The sequence below is a fragment of the Notamacropus eugenii genome, chromosome 7 (assembly GCF_028372415.1).
Source record: "Notamacropus eugenii isolate mMacEug1 chromosome 7, mMacEug1.pri_v2, whole genome shotgun sequence".
Lineage (NCBI taxonomy): Eukaryota > Metazoa > Chordata > Mammalia > Diprotodontia > Macropodidae > Notamacropus > Notamacropus eugenii.
Window position 1 is genome coordinate 87545241 of NC_092878.1, and position 21454 is coordinate 87566694.

At 42.1% G+C, this 21454-nt stretch overlaps 1 protein-coding gene across 2 annotated transcripts in view; it reads left to right on the forward strand.

Moving 5' to 3' along the window:
* The first annotated feature begins 16686 nt into the window (after positions 1–16686).
* Positions 16687–21454, forward strand: part of GALNT7 (polypeptide N-acetylgalactosaminyltransferase 7) — a 197346-nt gene continuing 192578 nt past the window's right edge. For both annotated transcript variants that reach the window (XM_072622927.1, XM_072622926.1), the window contains exon 1: positions 16687–16954. In XM_072622927.1, the coding sequence (XP_072479028.1) occupies positions 16829–16954 (126 nt within the window). In that variant the 5' untranslated portion in view covers positions 16687–16828. The remainder of the gene's footprint in view (positions 16955–21454) is intronic.

A 21454-nucleotide genomic window follows, 5' to 3' on the forward strand; every position in this document is an offset into this window, starting at 1 on the left:
TGTCCAGTTGTTCACGACCTTATTTGGGGTTTTCTTGGCAAAAATTATGGAGTGGTTTGCCACTTCCTTCTCCAGTTCATTTTATAGAAGAGGAAACTAAGACAAATAGGGATTTAAGTGACTCGCTCAAGGTCACACTAGTAAATGTCTAAGGGTAGATTTGAACTCAGGAAGATGAATCTTCCTAATTTCAAGGCTAGTAGTCTATTCACTGCACCACCTAGCACCACCACTGCACTATAATCTTGTCACATTTTTTCTCATCTATTAAATGGGAGATTAAAAATGTACCTATCTTTTCTGTGTGGTGGAAACCTTTGGCAATCTGGTGAAGGTTGTGGATCCTTTTTTAGAATAATGTTTTTCAAATGCATAAGGATTACTGAGGCAACCAAAGGTTAGTGGAAATAAAAATGTAATCTTTGTCTCCTTGAAGTTCACAGACCCTCTGAATTCCATGGATCTCTGGTTCAGAAACCCTTTTTGAATGTAGTTTCAGTGTACTGACCTAGGTTGTTCATTGGTGGGTGCCGTTATTCTCCATAGACTCTGATCAGTTCAGTTGGTGGCACTTAACCTTTAAGTAAAATTATCCTCATGCTATGAGGGAAAGAGCCCTAGATTTGGAGCCAGAGAGCCAAACCTTCCTACTTCTGTGACTTTGGACACAGTCATGAACATCTCTGGCCCTCAGTTTATTCATTTATAAAATAGGGCTGGGGGAAGAGCTGGGCTCAATGACCTCTAAGGTCCCTTCCATCTCTAAGTTAACAATCCAATGTTTTGAGTTTGATAAGCTTGTCTACTTCGTAAGGGAAGGTGGTGACTGCATTCCTTCTCCCCTACCTCCCTTATGTGTGTTGGAAGGGGTGAGTGGGATGGGGTATATATTGTACTGGTGACAAATACTGAAGTTCCTGAAGTATCTCAATGGGCACAACAAAGCAGAGAAGCATATCACAAAAGTGACTTGGGTCTTTCTATGTTGAGGCAACCTCTGACACAAAGTTTATGTATCGTATGTTGTAAACATATGATGAAGTAGAATCATAAAGCCACATGAAGGACACCTGAAACATGCAAAGCATTATTTCCTGTCTATTGAAGTGGATAAAACTGTGAGGTTGAGTAAACAGGGACACAACATGGATGGTATGAGTCATCTGAGCTGGGAGTCATTTCTGGGATTAAGCATAGGAATAGATGCCCAGGGTCAACTCACTTTAAAAAAAAAAAAAAAGGAAAGACACAGGAAGGTAGATATAGATCCAAGGACATCTAGATTTTAGAAAATAAAGGTTAGTCTTCTTGGGATTGATCCAAGTTGCTACCATGAGTAAGAGCTGATGAATAACAGCACAGTTACCGTCATTTAGCCAAAACATTGTGGTGGCTAGTCCTAGATGCTAGACAGAGCATAAGAACAGGCTAGCTGAGCAAAGGTCCACACCTCAAATCATAAGAACCGACCAGACAGAGCATGCTTGTGACTGATTAGTCAAGAGCACAATATCCAGAATGAAGAGAGAAAATAAGACAGTGAAGAGACTAGGATTTCCTAAATTAGAAATCAGGGCAGGAATAATGAAAATAGGGGCCTTCCCAGGAAATGATATTTCTCTTTTCAGAACCAGGAAGAAAACGAAAGCCCCAAATAAATAAATATTGAAAAGGGTATAATCTTTGTGCCTATACATATGGGAAATGACTTCACAGAGACCACACATGTGGGATTAACAAGAGTTAGCTCAGGTAAGGAAACAGATGACAGAGAGAGGGTTCTAAGAGGAACAAACCAAGCAAAGCGGGGACAGCCGCCAAAGACAGGCCCAGGCAGGGCCAGGCAAAGGATGTTGGCATGAACTGAAACAGATTTGTCTAGATAGAAGAGGTATACCAAGTTGACAGCTTCTTCAGTTTATTCATGTTCATTTTCCTCTCAAGTCTTAACACACAAAGCCCATAGAAAATTTTATCTTATGTTTTTGCTTCACTTTAATTAAATTTAGTATGCAAAAAAATACACTTATAAAATAAGATAAACTAAAGGGCAATTAATTCCACAGCTTCCTTAAATCATTCAGTCAGCCAGTATGTTTAAGGGTTTCTTTATAATAGGCAATTAGTATTAATAGCTTACATTTATATTCTGCTTTTAGAACCCTCTGAAGGTAGGTGGTGCAAACATTATTATCCCAATTTCATAAGTGAAAAACTGCGATTCAGAAATTTTAAGTACCATCCCTAAGATTGCAAAGTTAAAAAATATTAGGGCTGGTAACTGAAGACAGCTGGTCTGACTCAACTCCAGTACTCTTTCTGCTGTACCTGATTGTGTGACATAGAGTCTAGGGACAGAAAAACTTTAAGCCAAAGTGTTTAAAACAATAGGTAACTGAAGATGAATCAAAAATAAAAATTAAATGATCTCTGAAAATATGATATTAGTCAATCAGTAAAAAGAATCCAATATACCAAAATCAAATTTATAACTTTAATTGGAGGCATTAATTTATGGCTTACAGTGTTAACTAAGATAAAGCAACCAGGTCTTTGGCCTAGGGCAGGAAACTTAAAGGGCTGCAGTCAGAACCATCCCCCTCTGGTAAGCAGCCACATCTTGGGGTTATCCAAACCCATTCCTCTCTTCCTCCACAACATATGCTCCTAACTGCCCCAAGTACAAGAAATTTCTAGATATGTCCCAATGCTTGAGGACTACCTTCCAAAACAGACATAAACTTAATTAAAAAGCAAGCTTCAGTGTACTCTGTAGGCTAAATTTTTGCAAAATTGAATTTACCTAAAAAACTAACAACAGTATTTTGAGTTTCTACAAAGAAAAATACCATACAAAATCAAATAAATAGCATTTCATTGGCTCTCCAACTGGTCATTAGAAATAAAGCCCCAAACCTAAATAAAGAAAAAAATTAATCTAACTGTTCTGAATCTAGTTACCTTAGGAGACTGAGGGAAATACAGAAATAATACATGTTGAGCACCTGGTAAGAGGCAGAAAGACAGAATAACAGATAGAGCATTGGACTAGGAATGAGAAGTTCTTGGTTCTGGCCTCAGCTATGCCAGAAACTAACTATGGGATCTGGGCAAAACCATTTCACATCCTCTGGGCCTCAGTTTCCTTCTCTGCAAAATGAAAGGTGGATATCCAAAGTTCCTTCAAGCTCCAAAGATTCTATGAAATTACCTTATAAGATCCATTCACAGGGAAGACAGTCTAGTTCTCAGCAGTATGGTGGGAAATGAAGTGAAGAAATAACAGCATTCTAAACAAAAATGTGTTAAGGTAGTGTTTTAAGACTACATGACAGTTTGGGCAGATAAAGCACCATTTTAGTGAACAGAGAACTAGTTACCCAAAGCAATCAGATAGTTCTCATTCTGTGGCAGTTACAAATGTTGGGTAGGGAGGCAGGAAAAGCCCTGCTACCAACTAAATTATTTCTTGATAATAATTAGTAAGTAATTTAGTAAATAGACAGCAAAGTGGCACAGTCAATAGAGTACTGGGCCTGAAGTCAGGAAGACTCATCTTCCTGAGTTCAAATCTGATATCAGACATTTAATAGCTGTGTGACCCTGGGCAAGTGACTTAATGCTGTTTGCCTCAATTTTCTCATTTGTAAAATGAGCTGGAGAAGGAAATAACAAAGTAGTCCATAATCTTTACCAAGAAAAGCCCATATAGGGGTTGGACAGAGAGTTGGACATGAATGAAATAAATGAACAAAAATGAAATTCTTATTATTTCACCGTTTAAAGAATAATGCATTATTTCATCCTTTTAAGGAATCAGAAAATCTAAAACTCTGAACTGACACCCCCCAAAAAGGTTAGAGAAAATGAATTTTTTTAAAAGTGAAAAAGAAAGAATTTTAGCCAATGGATTTTCTGGAACCCCATGGATTAAGCGATTATCAATAATAACTGTTGCTGTTTCCTTTCCAGCTTGATTTAGTTATTTTGTCTTTGGTTCATTAAAGGGGCCATCCCCTGACTACTTCTTAAACTGGCCTATTCACTGAATGGGCGCTACCTCATCCTAAGTGAGTATCTGAATAGGCCTAAAGGGACCAAGATCTCCCATTGCATCCTGGGCCATCTCCAGTCATCCTGATGAATACCTGGTCATTGGATCCAGATGGCTCAGGAGCAGAAAGTGAGACTGGTGACCTTGCACAGCCCTCCCTCACTCAAAACAAAGTCCAATGCAAGTCATGTCTTCATTTCTCCGATGGTGTGGTTTTCTTCAGCAACAAAAGGCAAACACAATGATCTGTGAGTAGACCCAGCTGCCTGAATGGGAACTCAGCTAGCTAGATAACTCAGCACCTCCTCTCCTGTCTGTCTCTGCCTCCCCTTACTTCTCCTCTCCAAAGGAAGGTAAATTTGGATGGCCAGAGGATGCCCAGTTAACTTGGGGGTTTACTGGCTAGATTTCTTTCTCTTTCTCCTTTTCTTTCCTTTCCTTCCCTTTCCTTTCATTTCCCTTCCTTCCCTTTCCCTCCCTTTCCTTTCCTTTCCCAAAACTTTAAACTTACTACACTCTAAAGCCCATAGATTGGACAACACTAGGCCCCTGCCCAAGCTCCACTTAAGGGCTGTTTTCTGGACCCTCCTGGATTAAGAGTGATTATCAATAGTAACTTGCTGTTTCCTCCTCAGCTTGACTTTAAAATGGGTGAGACAAGAACCTAAGGTCTTTGTTCTAAGGTCCAGCTCAAAGCCTATGTCCTATGCTCATATCTTATGCTTATCCTCAAAATTATTCCATAATATATCATTTTATTTAACATCTCTGTTCTTTAAAAAGTCTGACTATACCTCTGCACACTGTTTTCCCTAAATCAATAACATAAGATCACTCTGAGTTATGAGAAGCAACATATCTTTGTTAATACAGACTTCTGAATAGTTACTAATGAATTTCATAAATTTTACAAGAAATTCAAATTTCATAAATTTCTCAAGTATATACTTTTGTTTGCAAAACTCACCAAAAACTCACTCAGGATGGAGCGGTGCATCCCAGAATCGTAGATCTAGAAATGAAAGGGACTTTAGAAGCTATCTAACTGTATGTCCTTATTTTACAGATTAGGAAATAAGAGCTTGAGATAAAATCAGTAGCATGGTCAACATCATAGAAGTAGTGATGTACAGAGCACAGATTTCAACCATAATATAAAGTGAGGGCCCCGATGACAATAGGAATCCATTCCAGCTGCATATAAGAATGGGATTGTTCCTGTGAAAGGTGTCATGGGAGTAATAAGTAGAAAGGAACTTCTGTAAGTGAAGCTTACAATAGCATTGCTTTTGTAGTTTTCACACACACACACACACACACACACACACACAACTGAAACCTCCAACAACCACTGGGCCTTAGGAGTTTAGAGATCAAAGAGATAACTTTCCTCCTCCTTTTCTCAAGGTCCAGCTGAAATATCATCTTCTCTGTGGGAATTTCACTGATTTTTTTCAAGTAAGAATTCTACCCAAATTACCATGGTAATTTATTTGTAATACATATTTATATTAGAATCTGTTGTCACTTATCAGTATATGACTACAGATTTTCTGCCCCTCTGAACAGACAATTCTATGCCCACTATTTTGATTTTTGAACAGACTACTGGCTGATCCCTTAATTTTTTTTCTTCCTGTCACCTCTCCTATGCACACTATCATATTCCACTTTAGATTATGGTTATTTTGCACATTTCCCATCTTTTCTACTATAAACTCCAAACCTCATGAAAGAATGGCCTTTTTTCTTTGCTTTACTCACAATATTTAGCAAGAGCATGCCTTACACAAGGTAGATATTCACTGTATGAATACTACTGAATACATTTTCCAGATAGGGAAACTGAGGATCAGAGAGATTGAGTGATTTGCTCAATATCATCCAGTTAATACTTAATACCCAAACTATCTTCCAGACTCTGCCCTTGATGATAATTGAGATAAAGGTGAGGAATAGGGAAAGAGAGAAATATTTCCATAACTGTTATTATTATTATTAATTTTGAAACTGGGTCTTCCTATCTCAGGCTAGAAATCCATTCATGGGCCCAGCCTTGTCAACGACTGGCACGGGAGTGCTATTTCTGACTTAGGCTAGCTTGTCCCTCCTTAGACCATCTGGTAGCTCTCTGCTGCCAGAGACTCACCTTCTTGGTGTTGGACTTAATGAGATACCTTATCAGCCTCAAACCAACTGCAGCTCAGAACCAGCCTCAAGCAGTCCATCAGCATCTACCTCTTCTGTAGCAGGGGTTAAAGTCATGTACAACCACATATTATGTATTCTATTATTTTTTTCATGTAAGCCTAGATTCCAGTAAATTATTACTCTGAGGCAGAGGGTCACTGAATATTGGTGTCGGGAAAGGTCTTAAGAGGTCATTTGAGCCAACTTGAAACAGAATCTCCTTTACAGTAAGCATCACAAGTGGTTATTCATTCTCTACTTGAAGATATCCATTAATGGGTGATAACTACCTCCTGAAGCAGCCCTTTCCATATCTAGACAGCTATTAAGCTTTTCCTTTAATCTTACGGAAATCAGCCTTTCTGCAATTTCAACACATCTCTTCTAGTGACAAACCTTGGGGTGTGGGAGGGGACAAAACAAATCTAATCAGCAGCAGTCATTGTACCAGCTAGGTTCTTCTCCAAGCTAAACAGTCCAAGGTCCTTCATCATGGTCTCCAGCACCCTTGCTCCTCTCCTATGGATACATGGATCTGTCAAACATTCTTCCTAAAATGTGGCCCCCAGCAGTGAACACAGTATTCCAGGTGAGGTCTGACCAGGGCAGTGTAAAGCAGGCATTAAATATAAAGTGGGAAAGGACTCCAGATGTCACTCAGTCCTAGCCCCTCATTTTGGAGATGAATACTAGTTTGAAAAGTTAAAGCACCATATGAATGTTTGTTATTTTTGAAGTGACAGAGCTAGGCTTTAAACCCAGGTCGTCCGAATACAAATCCAGTATTCATTCTAGTAGCCTGTGTTGCCTCTTATCTATTGGCACACCTCAGATGACACAAGTATACTTGTAGGGCTAATGATCTCTGGATTCTTTTCCAGGCTCAACTGGCTCCAAAATAGATGCTCTTAACCAGGAATTTATGAACAGATTTCAGGACATCCATGAACTTGGATGGGAAGGGGGAAAAAATTTATTTTTATTTGTTTTCTCTAACCTCAAACTAAATTTTATCATCTTCTTCATTTATGAATGTAGGTAACAAACCATAGCAGTATCAGCAGTATGTGTGTCTTTGTCACCAAGAGAAATCAGATATTTTCATATCATATTATAGTTGTCACAGAAATCTCAAAATATCATTTATGCTCATTACTCTTTTAAAATTACTATCATTATTGGACCTACCCCTAGATAAATTCATCACCAATTTAAAAAACACTTTAATAATTACAGTTCAATATTATTTTTTTCTTTGTAATTCTGTGTATTTTATTTTATAGATTTAAAAACATTACACTGAGAAGGGGTCCACAGGCTTTATTATATTCTCTAGTTTATGACATAAAAAGTTTAAGAATTCTTGGTCTAGTGAAATAGATATGGATTCAGATACCACCAGATATAAAGAAATATAAATAGAGATCTATATGGACATAGGGGGCAGCTAGGTGGTGCAATGGATAGAGAACCAGGCCTGGAGTTAGGAAGATTCATTTTCTTCCTGAGTTCAAATCTGGCCTCAAACACTTACTAGCTGTGTGACCTTGGGCAAGTCACTTAACCCTGTTTGCCTCAATTTCCTCATCTGTAAAATGAGCTGGAGAAGGAAATGGCAAACTACTCCAGTATCTTTGCCAAGAAAACCTCAAATAGGATCACAAAAAGTCAGACATGACTGAAATGAGTGAACCAAACAACAAATAGACAGAGAGAGCTATATCCTAGGCAGCAGATACAAGACAATGAACTTTATAGATAGATTAGGCTGGGTGGGATTGAACTGGGGAAATGTCACAATGCTTTCAATGATCCCAAGATATTCAATGCCACAAACCCTATTTCTTTATCTTCAGTATCCTCAACGTGATGCCATTTGACTGAGAATCCTGGAACACTCTCATTTCAGAGGAATCAAAATCTGAAGTCCAAAGTCAAGTTTCACGATGGGCTTAAGTAAGTGACCTCATATTATAAACTTGGAACAAGAAGCAGAACAAAAGAAAATGAGAACATGGACTCAATCGCCAACTGCATTGGAACATAGATCTAAATCTACAATGGAAAGGAAAGGGAATAAGCATTTATAGAGTACCTACTTATGTGCCAGGCAACGTGTTAAGTGCTTTTTACAAACATTTTCTTATTTGATCCTCACAACACTTCAAAGTAAGTTCTATTACTATCCCCATTTTATAGTTGATGGGAAAATGGTTGAACAAGTTATAGTAACATAATTGTGATAGAATTGTGGTTGTTCAGTCACGTCCAACGTTCTGTGACCCCATTTGGGTTTTTTTTGCAAAGACACTGGAGTGGTTTGCCTTTTCCTTTTTCAGCTCATTTTACAGATAAGGAAACTGAGGAAAACAAGGTTAAGTAATCTGCCCAGGGTCACACAGCTAGTAAGTGTCTGAGGTTAGATCTGAACTCATGAAGATGAGTCTTCCTGACTTGCAGGCCTGGGCACTCTATCCACTGTACCACCTAGCTGCCCATTTATATTTAATGAAATTGAGGCAAACAGAGGTTAAATGACTTGCCAAGGTTCACAAAGCCGTTAAGTATTTAAGGCTGTATTTAAAGTCAGGATATGTTTTAAACTCATATGAGTTTCTTCAAAGACCGTCTTCTTCAATTATCTTATTTTACAGGTGAGGAAACTGAGGCCTAGGACTTGCCCAAGGTCACAAAAGTAATATCAGAAGTGAGATTTGAACTCAGCTCCTTGGATGATAGATGATCATGCATTTAGGACTGGGAAAGATCGTATATGCCACTGAATCCAATTCTTTAATTTTACAGATAAAGAAACTAAGGCCCGGAGAGACTGATCAAACTTGCCCAAGGATTACTTATTTAGCAAATATCTAAAACAGAATTGAAGCCCAGGTCTTCCTCACTCTAAGCTCATCACTCTATCCAACGTTCTACAGAGCAGCCTCCAAAACTAATATGCTTTCCACAGTACTAGGGATGATGAGAAAAGGCAGGTTGGTCATGTAACAAGGAAAGAAAACTGAAGAGAAATCCTAAGCACTATGTTGGTATCCCTGAAATATTAAAAAAGAACCAGCGGAAGAACTCCAGGATGTTGTGAATTACTTAGAAAAGCAAATAATAATCACCCCCTAGCTTTTTCTTCCAACTGTTTGTCATCATTTCTCTAAGAAAATATTTTCTCGTCTATGACAGTGGAGTCACAACATTTGGACTCTAACACCGTAGGCCCTGATGTGCTTGCTACATCAGGAAGCAGAAATGGCATTAAAGAAAATGAAGACTGGAGAAGCAACTAGACCAGAGCAAATAAATGGAGGCAGACAACACAATTCTGAGGGTGTTGAATGATCGCTTTTCAAGACATCTGAAAGAGGGGAACAATAACTAAATAACTGGATAAAAACCACCAATGATATTATGGCCAAAAAAGAAAAAAAAAGTGATTTAGAGGACATCAGTAACTATGACCCCTGCTAACAGATCCTGCCTCTGACCCTTATTAGTTGTGTAATCATGGTCAAATGACTTAACTTTTTGGCATTTGTTCCCTGATTGATAAAATGGAGGTAATATCATCTACAGTATTTACCTTACAGGGCTATTGTGAGCATCAGTGATTCTCAAACACTGCCTCCCCCTTCCTGCTCAGTAGGTAACCTCACCAAATATGTCACTGAAAAAATTGAGGCCATCTGTCTCAAGCTTCCTCTTCTCTCTAACTCTACACTGAAAAATCACTCAAACACCATCACTTATTCTAGCCTCCTTTGTTCCAGTCTGGAAGACAGAGGCAGCTCTTCCCCTGTCAACCCCTCTACTTGGGCCCTTGATCATATTATCCCCTCCGGTAGGGGATATTCAATTCTATCGAATTCAAATTTCAATTAATTTCTCTGTCTAGTTTTCAGATTCTCTTTATCCACTAGCTCCATCCCTATTGCTTAAAAGCATACTCAGATCTCCCAAAACTTTAAAATCCCTTGACTCCCTCCCATTATTCCCTCAAGTGAACATATTGTATCTCTTCTGCAAACTCCCAGAAAATCTTGTCTATTCTTTTTACCTCCACTCTCTCATCACAGAATTCTCAACCTTGGGTATTGCTCCCAGTCTTATTGCTTGACTGAAACTGCTGTTTCCAAGGTTACCAATAATTTCTCAATCGCCAGATCTGGTGACCTTATCTCAGGCCTTATCCCTTTTGACCTCCTACAGTATTTGACACTGTTGACACTCTTTCTGCCCTAGGTTTTCCTGGTTCGCCTCCTGCTTGTCTTAACTATCCCTTTACAAGATCACCATCCCTGCTGTAACTATATGAAAAGATATACTTAAAGACTGTCTTGGGTCCTCTTCTCTCTCTGTTCTCTTCTCAAGAGCACTCTGATTATGTCATCAGTTCCCAAGGGTTCAATTCTTACCACTATGCATACAGCTCACAGGCCACACAACCAACTGCCTATAGGACATCTACATCAAGGTATTGATTACAATAATAAATAATCTATGTATATATGTATGTATAGATACATAGGTAGTACTTTAAGGTTTGCAAAGTGCCTGATTCTCACAACAACCCTGTGATGTAGGTGCTATTAACCCCATTTTACAGAAGAGGAAACTGAGGCTGAGAGAGAGGTTAAGTGACTTACCCAGGGTCATATATCTAGAAAGTCCAAGGCAGGATTTTAACTGAAGCTTTCCTGACTTCCAAGTCCAGCACTCTAGCTACTGTGTAACCTAACTGCCTGAAATTTGGCATGTCCAAAATTGAATTCATTTTGTTTTTCCCTTAAGCTGTGCCCCTCCCATCTTCCAAACTTTCCTATTTCTGTTGAAAACAGAACCATTATTGCTGCTACCCACAAAAATTCAGTCATTCTTGATTCCTTGATCGTGTTCTTTACTTCACATCCAATCAGATGCCATGACTTATCTAGCAAACCTCTACAAAGTCCCACATGGCCACCCTCTCTTTCTCATGAACACATCTACAGACCCCTATCACCTCTTGCCTGGATTACTGTAATTGCCTCCTAACTGTTCTTTCTTCATCTCATCTCTTCTGTCTCCAATTCACCCTCTGGACAGCCATGAAATTGATATTCCTTGAGTCCAGGACTGACCATGGACCTCTCCTACTCAAGTTGCTCCAAGGGTGTCCTATTTTCTCTTGGACCAGATATAAACCCATTTTTATAAGTTAAAGCCTTCCACAATCTCACTCCAACCTACCTTTCTAGATTTACTTCACATACTCTAAATGCCTACTAACCTGGTCCACTGGCCTTATTCCATACATGACATTTGTCAGCCCAGGTGCCTTAGCACAAGTCATCCTCCATGCTGGTATGACTCCCTTCTCACCTCTGCCTCGCAGAATCCTTTGTTTCCTTCAAACCAGAGCTGAAGTACCCATCCTATAAGACCTACTTCAACTTCAGCTGTTGTATCCTACCCCAAAGGAAATTATTTTCTATTATGATTTGCATTTTATTTTCAATATATTTTTTTCCTACAGAACATAAGCTCCTTGAGGTCAGAAACTGTTAAATTTTATTTTTTTAAATTTCCTGAGCCTAATCTGAGGTCTGACACATAGTAGACACTTAGGATCATAGAATTAGAACTGAAAAGGTTAGAGTGGGAACTTAGAGTTCCAGCTTGTCCTTTTACAGATAAGAAAGCTGAGGCTCAGAGAAATTGACTTGTCCAGGGTCACACAGGATCTTAATAAATGCTAGTTGAATTAATGAATTGAATGAGATATCTGCAAAATGCTTTGTGAATCTTAAAGGAGTATATGAATGATAACTACTAATATAATAAAATAAGAAAATAGGAGGAAAGGAAGCTTCCACAAAGGATATTCTATAGCATGTAATTTCTTTACATTCACAAAACTGATCGAAAGGCCCAAAGGCTATGAAATTCCACAGTATTTTGTTGTTTTTCAGTCATGTTCGACTCTTCACGACACTATGAACAATTGTCCGTGGGGTTTTCTTGGCAAAGGTACTACAGTGCTTTGACATTTCTTTCTCCAATGTGTCCCCATTTTACAGATAAGGAACTGAGGCAAATGGAGTTTGTTACTTACCCAGGGTCACACTGCTAGTAAGCATCTGAAGCCAGATTTGAATCCACATTTCCTGACTCCAGGCCCAGCACTCTACCCACTGTGCCATCTATTTTATTTGGTTGAGATCTCCTCCGAAAGGTTCTTCTCTTAAAAGGAGTCTCTAATTCATATACTAAGATCATGAAAGAGTTCTTTAACATAACAGCAGAATAACTTTGCTCCACAAGCCTCTGATTATTAATATGAAGCGAGGCATAAAACAATGGTGCTCTGTCACTGATGTGGTTGTTCAGAACAAAGGACAAATTGAAAGGGGATTCCTTACAAAGAGACGGACCAGCCATGAAACAGAAATACAAAATAAGAGATCCACGTGATAAGAAAATACCAAGTATCCCACCAGGCTGGGCAGACTCCTTGTGGGAGACTTTCGGGAGGTTATGGACAAGAGTTGCAGAGGATGAGAGGTCATGGGTAGGTTGTGATATGCACCAATGGAGGAAACAGACAGTGGGCAGCTAGTGGATAGAACACTGGACTTGGAGTCAGGAAGACCTGAGTTTGAATCCTACCTCAGACACTTATTAGCTGTGTGACCCTAGGAAAGTCACTTAACCCGTTTGCTTCCATTTCCTCAACTGTAAAAAATGGGAATGATAATATCATCCTCCTTGAAGGGTTGCTGTGCGGATCAACAGAGATAAAATGTGTAAAATGCTTTGCAAGAGGCAGTATATAAATGTTGTTGTTCAGTCTTTTCAGTCATGTCCAACTCTCCATGATCCCCTTAGGGGTTTTCTTGGCAAAAATACTAGAGTACTTTGCCATTCCCTTCTCCAAGTCATTTTACAGATGAGGAAACTGAATCAAATAGGGTTAAGTGACCTGCCCAGGACTACACAGCAACGAAGTGTCTGAGGCCAGATATGAACTCAGGAAGATGAGTCTTCATGATTCCAAGCCTGGCACTCTACCCATTTTGCCGAGCTGCTCATATAAATGCTAGCTATTAAGTAATCTGTCATTAGTTCAGATCCAAGGACTGGTTTTGTTTAAATTAAGATATACCTACCCTAAGAAAAAAGATGACTCTGTGTCAATCAATCAATCAACTAACATTTATTAAACACCCATCAGGAACTGAGGATACTATGACAAAAATTAAATGCCCCATCTGTTTGATCCTGGGAAGCAATGTGTATGTACACAGCTAAGTTTACATCAAATACATACAATGCAATTTTGAGGGAGAGGCATTAGCAGCTGGAGGATCAGGAAAGGCTTCAGGTAGGACGTGGCACTTGAACTAAGGGATTCTAAGAGAAGGAAATGAGAAGGGATTGTAAAAGCACAAAGACAGTGACATATAGGGAACATGGAGGTGAATTTGGCCGCATTGCACAATGTATGAAGTGCTGAAATGTGCAATAAACCTAGCAGGGTGGGCCAGAACCAGTGTGAAGGGCTTTAAATGTCAAACAGGGGAGTTTGCATTTTTTTCATAATGGCAATAGGGAGTTGCTAGAGCTTCTTGAAGGGGGTGGTGCTGTGATCAGAACTGTGGCTAAGGAATATCACTTTGGTAGCCATCTAGATGACTTAGAGACTAGAAATAGGAAGACCAATTAGGAAACCATTGCCACAGTTCAGGCAAAGAAAGTTACTGAGAACTTGAATTAGTCTAGTGACTGTTGGAAGAAGGGTACAAATGGGGGAGATGTTCATAGGATTGTAGATTTGAAAGTGAAAGGGACCTTCAAGGTCATCTTATTCAAATTCCTAATTTTACAGATGAGGAAACTAAAGCCCAGGTTGAATGATCTGCCTAACATCACATAAGTAAAGACAGAGATAAGATGAGTAGTCCAGTTCTTGGACTCCCAATATCCACAAGACTTGGCACCAGATTAGACACAGTGAGTGAGAAAGAATGAGGAGTTAAGATACCAAGATTGTGACTCTAGATACCTAGAAGGAGAGCAGTTACCTCAGTAGCAATAGGTAAGTTCAGAAGAGGGGTGAGTTTGGAGGAATGATAATGAGTTGTTTGGTCATATGGGGTTTGAGATGCCTGTGAGGTAGTCAATATTATCAAAGCTATTATTTAAGTATTAAAACTATGAACTGCACTGACTTCTGAGACATCCTTGTTATTCAGTCCTGTTTGACACTCTGTGACACCATTTAGGGTTTTCTTGGCAAAGACACAAGAATGATTTGCTATTTCCTTCACCAACTCATTTTACCGATGAGGAAACTGAGTCAAACAACGTTAAGTGACTTGCCCAAGTTCACATGGCTAGGAAGTGTCTGAAGTTGAATTTAAACTGAAGTCTTCCTGATTCCAGGTCCTCTAATCTTCTGCACCATCTACCCCTTTTGAGACATTCTCTATATGCTTAACCAAATGCATCCTATAGCACAATACTTACACCTTTCTTAATATTGCTTTATTTCCACATAGTAGCATTTCTTTAAAAAAAAAATTTGTGTATTGTAGATACTTTCCAGATAGGCTTTCTCTAAATCCTCCAAGGGGAGGGGATTAAATGATTCAGGGGATTGGTAATGGGATATGTAAGCCTTTAATTTATGGGTCACTGGTTCAAATGTACCTTGAGTTCATAGTAACCAAAGTCAGTTAGTCTGACAGTTGGTATTCTATGTCAGTTTGGTTCCAAGAGGTGCCAGGTTCGAATTTCTTAACATCTCCAAGAACAAATTTATCCAAAATCCCCAATGAAGGAATACAGTCACCATAAATGTAAACTGAACGACATTCACACTTTAACAAGTGATTTATAGAGATATGGAAAGAAATCTGGACAGCTAATAGCAAATGTTGTGAGTGGCACAATTTTGGTTTTCCTTTTGGTTAATCACTGTTAGAGCCAAAGACAATAAGGCCTTTAAAAATTCAGTTACTCCTAGAAGTAAGAACTCCATGGACTTGTGATTCTATTTTTTTCAGATATCCCCCAAATGTTTAAAATGTAGATAGATCCTCCCACAATCTTATTTGCTATTGCAAATTAATCCGAGCAGTCTGGACGGCATTTCCACATTTTCCGTTTTTTACCATGAGCCTCAGTATGCTGCAAGCCTAGTAAAAGGTGACTTCTCACTCCCTATTAACGTAACAATGTATCAGTCTTTTAAAGCTTCAACATAAATGTTTTCTCTCATCACTTGTTGAACACCATTCCTCTAAATGAACTGACTTTATCCTCCCAAATCCTCTGCCCCAAACCTTAAGATGCAAGTTAAAAAACAAAAAATAAATTCAACTTAAACAGAAGAGGTCTATCCGAATTGTCCTAGGGTCTTTTTCTTTTTTGGTTCCCGCAGTATTGTTTTGCTAAGTATGGGACAGGGCTGTTTGCCACTTCCTGGTATGATAAAGATGACAGCTTGAGCAGAAAGAATATTTCCTTAGGGTGGAGGATTTGGAGTAATATTTACTGAAGCCCTGCAATAGAACACAGAAAAGCATGGCCCCCTCTCTACAGATTTGGTCTCTTAAGCCTTTCAACAAACAAATGGAAAAAAAAAGTGGCAGAATCGAGGCTGGGGATGGCTAAGAACTGGGGGGTTGGGGGACTGCAAAAGAGAGGTTAAAAAACATCATTTCTCCATATAAACACGGAGTCAAGCCGCCAGACTTGCTAAGTTTCAATACTGCCTTTATTTGCAGAGTGAGAACGTGACCTAAAAGGAAAGGAGGATGGAGGAAACACAGCCTGGCTTCTCTCTCGTGCTTGACGGCGGAGCCCCGCAGCCGGCCCCCGCTGCCCGCCCCGCAGCCCGCTCCCCCGCAGCCCGCCCCGCAGCCGGCCCCCGCGGGCTCCTGTTTGCACAGCTCACCCGGGCCTTTCAGTTACAAATCCAGCTCCTTAAGGAGCCGGGGGCAAGCGAGAACAATCAATAAGCAGAAATCCTCTGGGCTATAAATCAGCCACGTGGAGCTGCTGCGGCGGCTGCCGGGCTCTAGACTTCCTGGTTGCCGATCTTCCCTGCGAGGGTTTCGGGGCGCTGGGTCCCGCAGCCCAGAGTGGGCTAGCCCGCAGTGGTACAATAGGGGAAGCGAAAGAAAGCCGGGGGCTTCTCTCTGCAGAAGTTATTGATGATCCGAAGAAGTGGGGAAGGGGGGGGGAAGTTTGTGTGACTCTGGGAAACTCTGACGGCCACCGGGGAAGAGGAGTTGGGGTGGGGGGCGGACGGGGCGGCGGCGGAGGACCCGGCGAGGCAGACGCGAGTGGAGGAGTTGGAGCCGCGAGCCCGGGGCGGCTGCAGGGAGGGGGCGGCGGGCGGAGGAAGGTGGAGAGCAGAGGGGAGTTCCGGATCTGGGAGTGAGCGGGGAGGAGGGAGGGGGAGGAGTGCAGCCCGAGGAGCAGGGGGTGGAGGGAGGGAGAAAGCCGTGGCGGCGGCGGCGGCTGCGCTGGGGCTGCTGTGTCTCCCGCTGCTGCTGCTGCCGCTGCTGCTGCCGCCGCCGGAGGAAGATGAGGCTGAAGATCGGGTTCATCTTACGCAGTTTGCTGGTGGTGGGAAGCTTTCTGGGGCTGTTGGTGCTTTGGTCATCTCTGTCCTCCCGGCCTGACGGCCGGAGCCCGCCGAGCGGGATGAGGGTGAGTGACCCGCGCCGGGGGCGTGCGGGGGGGACCTGCAACTTGTGCGGGGGTTTGGTGCGTGTCGCGGGAGGAGGGGGCGGCTGCTCGCGGAAAGTGGGTGGCTGTCCGCCGCAGCTCCGCAGGTGGTGCTTCTGCTGCAGCCGCTGAGGCGGGGGCCCGTGCCCCCCCCCGTGTCAGCATCCCCTTCTCCCCTCGGCCCTGCCCCGCCCCCCTTGCCTCCCCCTCCCTCCTCCAGCGCCTCCTCTTCCCCGGATTTCTCTAATGACACCGGGCGCTGCGGCTGCAGGGGCACTGCGCCCGGCGGGGCAGTTCAGCCGAGGGGGGCAGGGCGAAGGGGCAGTCCGGGTGCCCTTGTGTCCTGCGCCACCCCGGCCCCGGCGCGAACCGGAGGCCGGTCCAGGCTGCGGCCTGCGGCGGCGGCGTTTACAGGCCTGAGACGGCGGGGAGATGCCGTGGGCCGAGCCCCTCGCTGGCCGTCGCGTCCCGCTTCCCAGGTTCCCGGGCTCACGTTCGGAGCCCGGCGCCCCCCGCTGCGCGCGCGCTCCGGGGAGGGGGGAGGAGGCAGGGCTGCCACTGCTGCCGCTGCCCGCCGCGCGTACCCAGCACTTACTGCCCCCAGCGCCCTCCGTACATCCCCCCCCCCCGCCCGGCCGAGGAGGGACGGGCGGGCTGCACAGGCCTTTCTCTCCTCCTCATCCGGCGGGAGGGGACTTCAGCCTTGGCCCCGACCTCCAGCCCAGGGCCGGGCGGCTCTGGGGTCTTTACTCGCGGGGTGAGCCGCCTGTGGGGCAGTGAGAACGCGCCCCCCTTCCCCGGGGCTGCCCTGAGCCTGTACTGGAGGTGTGGGTATAGTTGTGTTGGCACGTTCCTGCAGGGCAGGGACCGTTCCCTTTGCATCCCCTGCACTGAGCCAGCGCCTGGCACACAGTAGGCACTTGGTTCATGTTGCTCATCGGATGGATTCGGGTCCGTCCTACTCTCATCTAACTCCGCGCTGACTGGGCGGGGAGCCGAGGCTGGCGGCTCCCGGGGGGACCCATCTATCTGCCGGGCTGGAGGCGAGGGTGTTAGCTTTAACGCTCGCTTGCTTTGGAGGCTTTAGGCAGACACCTTGAAGCGTTAGTTACAGAAAGCCACGCTCTCCTTGGGAGGCAGCTCCTTATTCCCGCCGGTCTGTGCTTCTAGTGGCGAAGTTTAGAGCACGTGCCTGATGCCTGGGGCCGGAGCGGGTCCTTCTGAGCCCTCTGGGTGAGTTCACCTGCTGCTGACCCTCAGCATTGGCGGTAGGCCAGCCCACATGTCCGGAGTAGGAATCCAAGCCCCGGTCCACTTCCAAAACCTGCCCCTTGGCCATAACCCTCTTCCTCCTCCCCTCTCCCAGAGCCTCTGTGGCTGGCTCGTTGGCCTGAGTAAACTGAGGACTGGAACTCTGGGAGTGTTCCTAGAAAGAGCACTTTAAGTGGAGAGGAAAGTGGCTAGGAGAGGCCGAGAATGCCATATTTTTATTAAAAAATTCATTAGAACACTTTGTATTAGATTTGCTGACTTCCCAATCGGATCATGATAATATACAGCCTGCTGCAAAAGGATGACAGAACTATCTTCTAAGGTGGGGAGTCAGAAAATAAAATAGGAATTTTAAATTTAAATAAATAAAAAACAAAACATTTTGCCTTTTCCTGCCATTAAGGCTTAGAAATGAAGGCAAAATTAACGTGCTTTTGGTCGGATTTCTTACATCACTACAGTGGAATCCCTTTATGATGCTTTAGAGGGAAAGCATAACAAGGGACCCAATACCCACCTTTATCAGCTGCACCCCTCAAAACAAGTTCCAGAATCTGCCTTCATTTCTGAAGGCATAATTTTATATGCTGTTTTCCTGCTGCCTTTTCAGGCAAAGCAGTGTTTTTGCTGCATAGACCCAGTGATCAATCAGTAAACATTTATTCAGGTTGACTGTGTGCCAGTAACTATGCAAAGTGCTGGGGATAAAAAAAAGACAGTACCTGCTCTCAAGGAGCTTCCCATCCAACGAAGGTGGTAATTGAAATAGTATGATGGGGTTACCATGTGTCAATATGTGGAACTTACTTAGGCATGGTCAGAAAATTTAGTGTTGGACCCTAGAGCTCATTCAGTATAATTATTATTTTTTTTAATTTTACACATGAGGGAATTGTGACTGACAGTTCGTGAAGTGCTTTTCCCAAGCTTGCGTTTCAACCCAGGTCCTTACTCCAAATCCTGTTTGCTTTCTATTCTAACTTCCTGGCATGATTTGACCCTTGATCTACCTGAATCTGTAACGAGTTTTGTAATAGAAGTTGAATGGGGAAGGCAGATACAGCATACTTTCTGAACCGCTTTCAGTCCTGGTTTTTTCAGAGGTGGTATAAATTCAGTTCTGGTTGTTAAGCTCTTTTGAAAAGTCACCTTATTAAGGATTAGTATAACCTCTTAAATGCTGATTTATGGTGACTCTAATAACTGTTTAAGTAGAATGACTCCACCTCTTAATCAATGACACACCTTACCCAGTAAGACCGATCATTCCATTCAAGGTGTAATTTCTGCATTTTGCCAAAGACACCAGCTCATTAAGCCTTCAAAATATCATGAAGATTAAAAAAGAGAGAGATTGTATGAAAAACTTAAGCCCTTCAATTAACTGTCCATTCAGTGAGTCTGAATTGTAGATGTAATCATTTCTTCAGTTGTGGAAGTATCTTGAATGAAGAAACAAAGTATTTTCCTTTTTCCCCAAAGAAAGTTGGCTACTGTCATTTATAAACGCTAACTAGCCTTTATGGTTTTAGCAGTGCCAAGGATAGGATGGCAAAATAGTTGAATTTAAATAATACTTTAAGTTTTTAAAGTGCTTAGCACTGGGATTGGAGACTGGGGATTTGAATTCAGATTCTTTCCTTGCCACTATCTGAGTGTGAATGTCACTTAACTTCTTTGTCCTCCGTTCAGTTTCCTTATTTGTTAAAAGGGAAAGAGGAGGGAGGGAATTGAAAGCAGATAATAGGATCATAGCTTAGTGGTGAAAGTGACCTTAAAAAGTTATAGATAGTCCAATCCCATAATATTACAAATGGAGGAGGGTTCCCATGGTTGTGCAGGTAGCAAAGTAGCACCCATAGGGTTTAAATCCAGTGCTTTCCCTACAAACATCTGTTTCTTTCAAGTGACCCTTGCAGCTCAACCTATTGAAACTCTGTAAATTATCTAATTTGAGTCTCACAAAACCCAGTTAGTTGAAGTAGGTGTTACAGATATTATCTCCATTTTACAAATGAGGAAATTGAGATTCAGACCGTGACTTGCCCATAGTCAAAACAGGCAGTAAGTCAGATTTGGAATTGCAACTCATCTTCCATTATGCCCAATACATTTTCTTAAGAATATTCCTGCTTGAATTCCCTTGTCCTCTGAATATGTAGAGGACAACAGCTGCCAAGGCTACGCAACTGGCACGTGTGAAAAATTCACTTAGAATTATTAAATAAATAAAAGTCCTTCCCATGCTGACATCGGCTTTAGTCCAGAGTGAATTATTATGGTTGAGTTATAAGACTCTGAAAATAGAAATGTATAATGGAAATGTTGACAGACCTTTGACTTCAGCAGTCTGCTATAATAAATTGAGTACCCGTGAAGTTACAATGCTAACTGATGTCTTCTTCCATTTGCAGTTGAGGCTCCTTTCTAGCGACTTAAAGTATGTAGGGTCAGATGTCTTGCAGCTTATTCAGTAACTGCCCTGAGTTCAAGATCATTTATGTGATAAGACAGCTAATAACAGGTTTGAAAGGAATACATGGTGCTCTTTTCTCATTAGAGTTGAATCAACTCTCAGTAGTGCTTGTAAGTTTAGATTTTCAAAAAAAAAAAAATCTTCGTTGGATAATGTTCAGTTGTAACCTGAAAAACTCTTGACTTTGACCCTGACATTTTGTTTGAAACGGAAACTTCATTAAAACTTCCTTGGTGGCAGAGCTGTTGTTGGTGCAGTATAGAAACTGGGGCTGTATCTTTTCCCAGTGCCTGAATTATCACCACCATCACCACTGGAAGCAGTTCTCCAGGCTTGATTGGCAGCTTTTTGGATGCACACTTTTCTGTCCCTTCTGTATATGTGTAGCCAAGGATCCAAAGGTTCTTCTTTTTTGAATGACTTGCTCCTTGTATTACAGTCTCATTGTGAACCACCACCTAGATTCTATCCTTGTTATCTCTTGCTTTTATTACTGTGGTAACCTTGCTATATAGCTCTGCCCCTCAACTCTTCCACTCTAAATATCGCTGGTCACTGGTGCCAGAATAATCTCCTTGAAATATTGTCCCAAGCTTGTTTAAGAACCTTAAACCTGTCCCTTTTCCATTGAAGTCTGAATTCCTCAATTTACTGCTAAAGACCCTCTAGCTTTAGACTTAGCCACTTTCAGTGAAGCCAACCTTTTTCAATCTCTTTTCCTCCCCCCTCCTCCA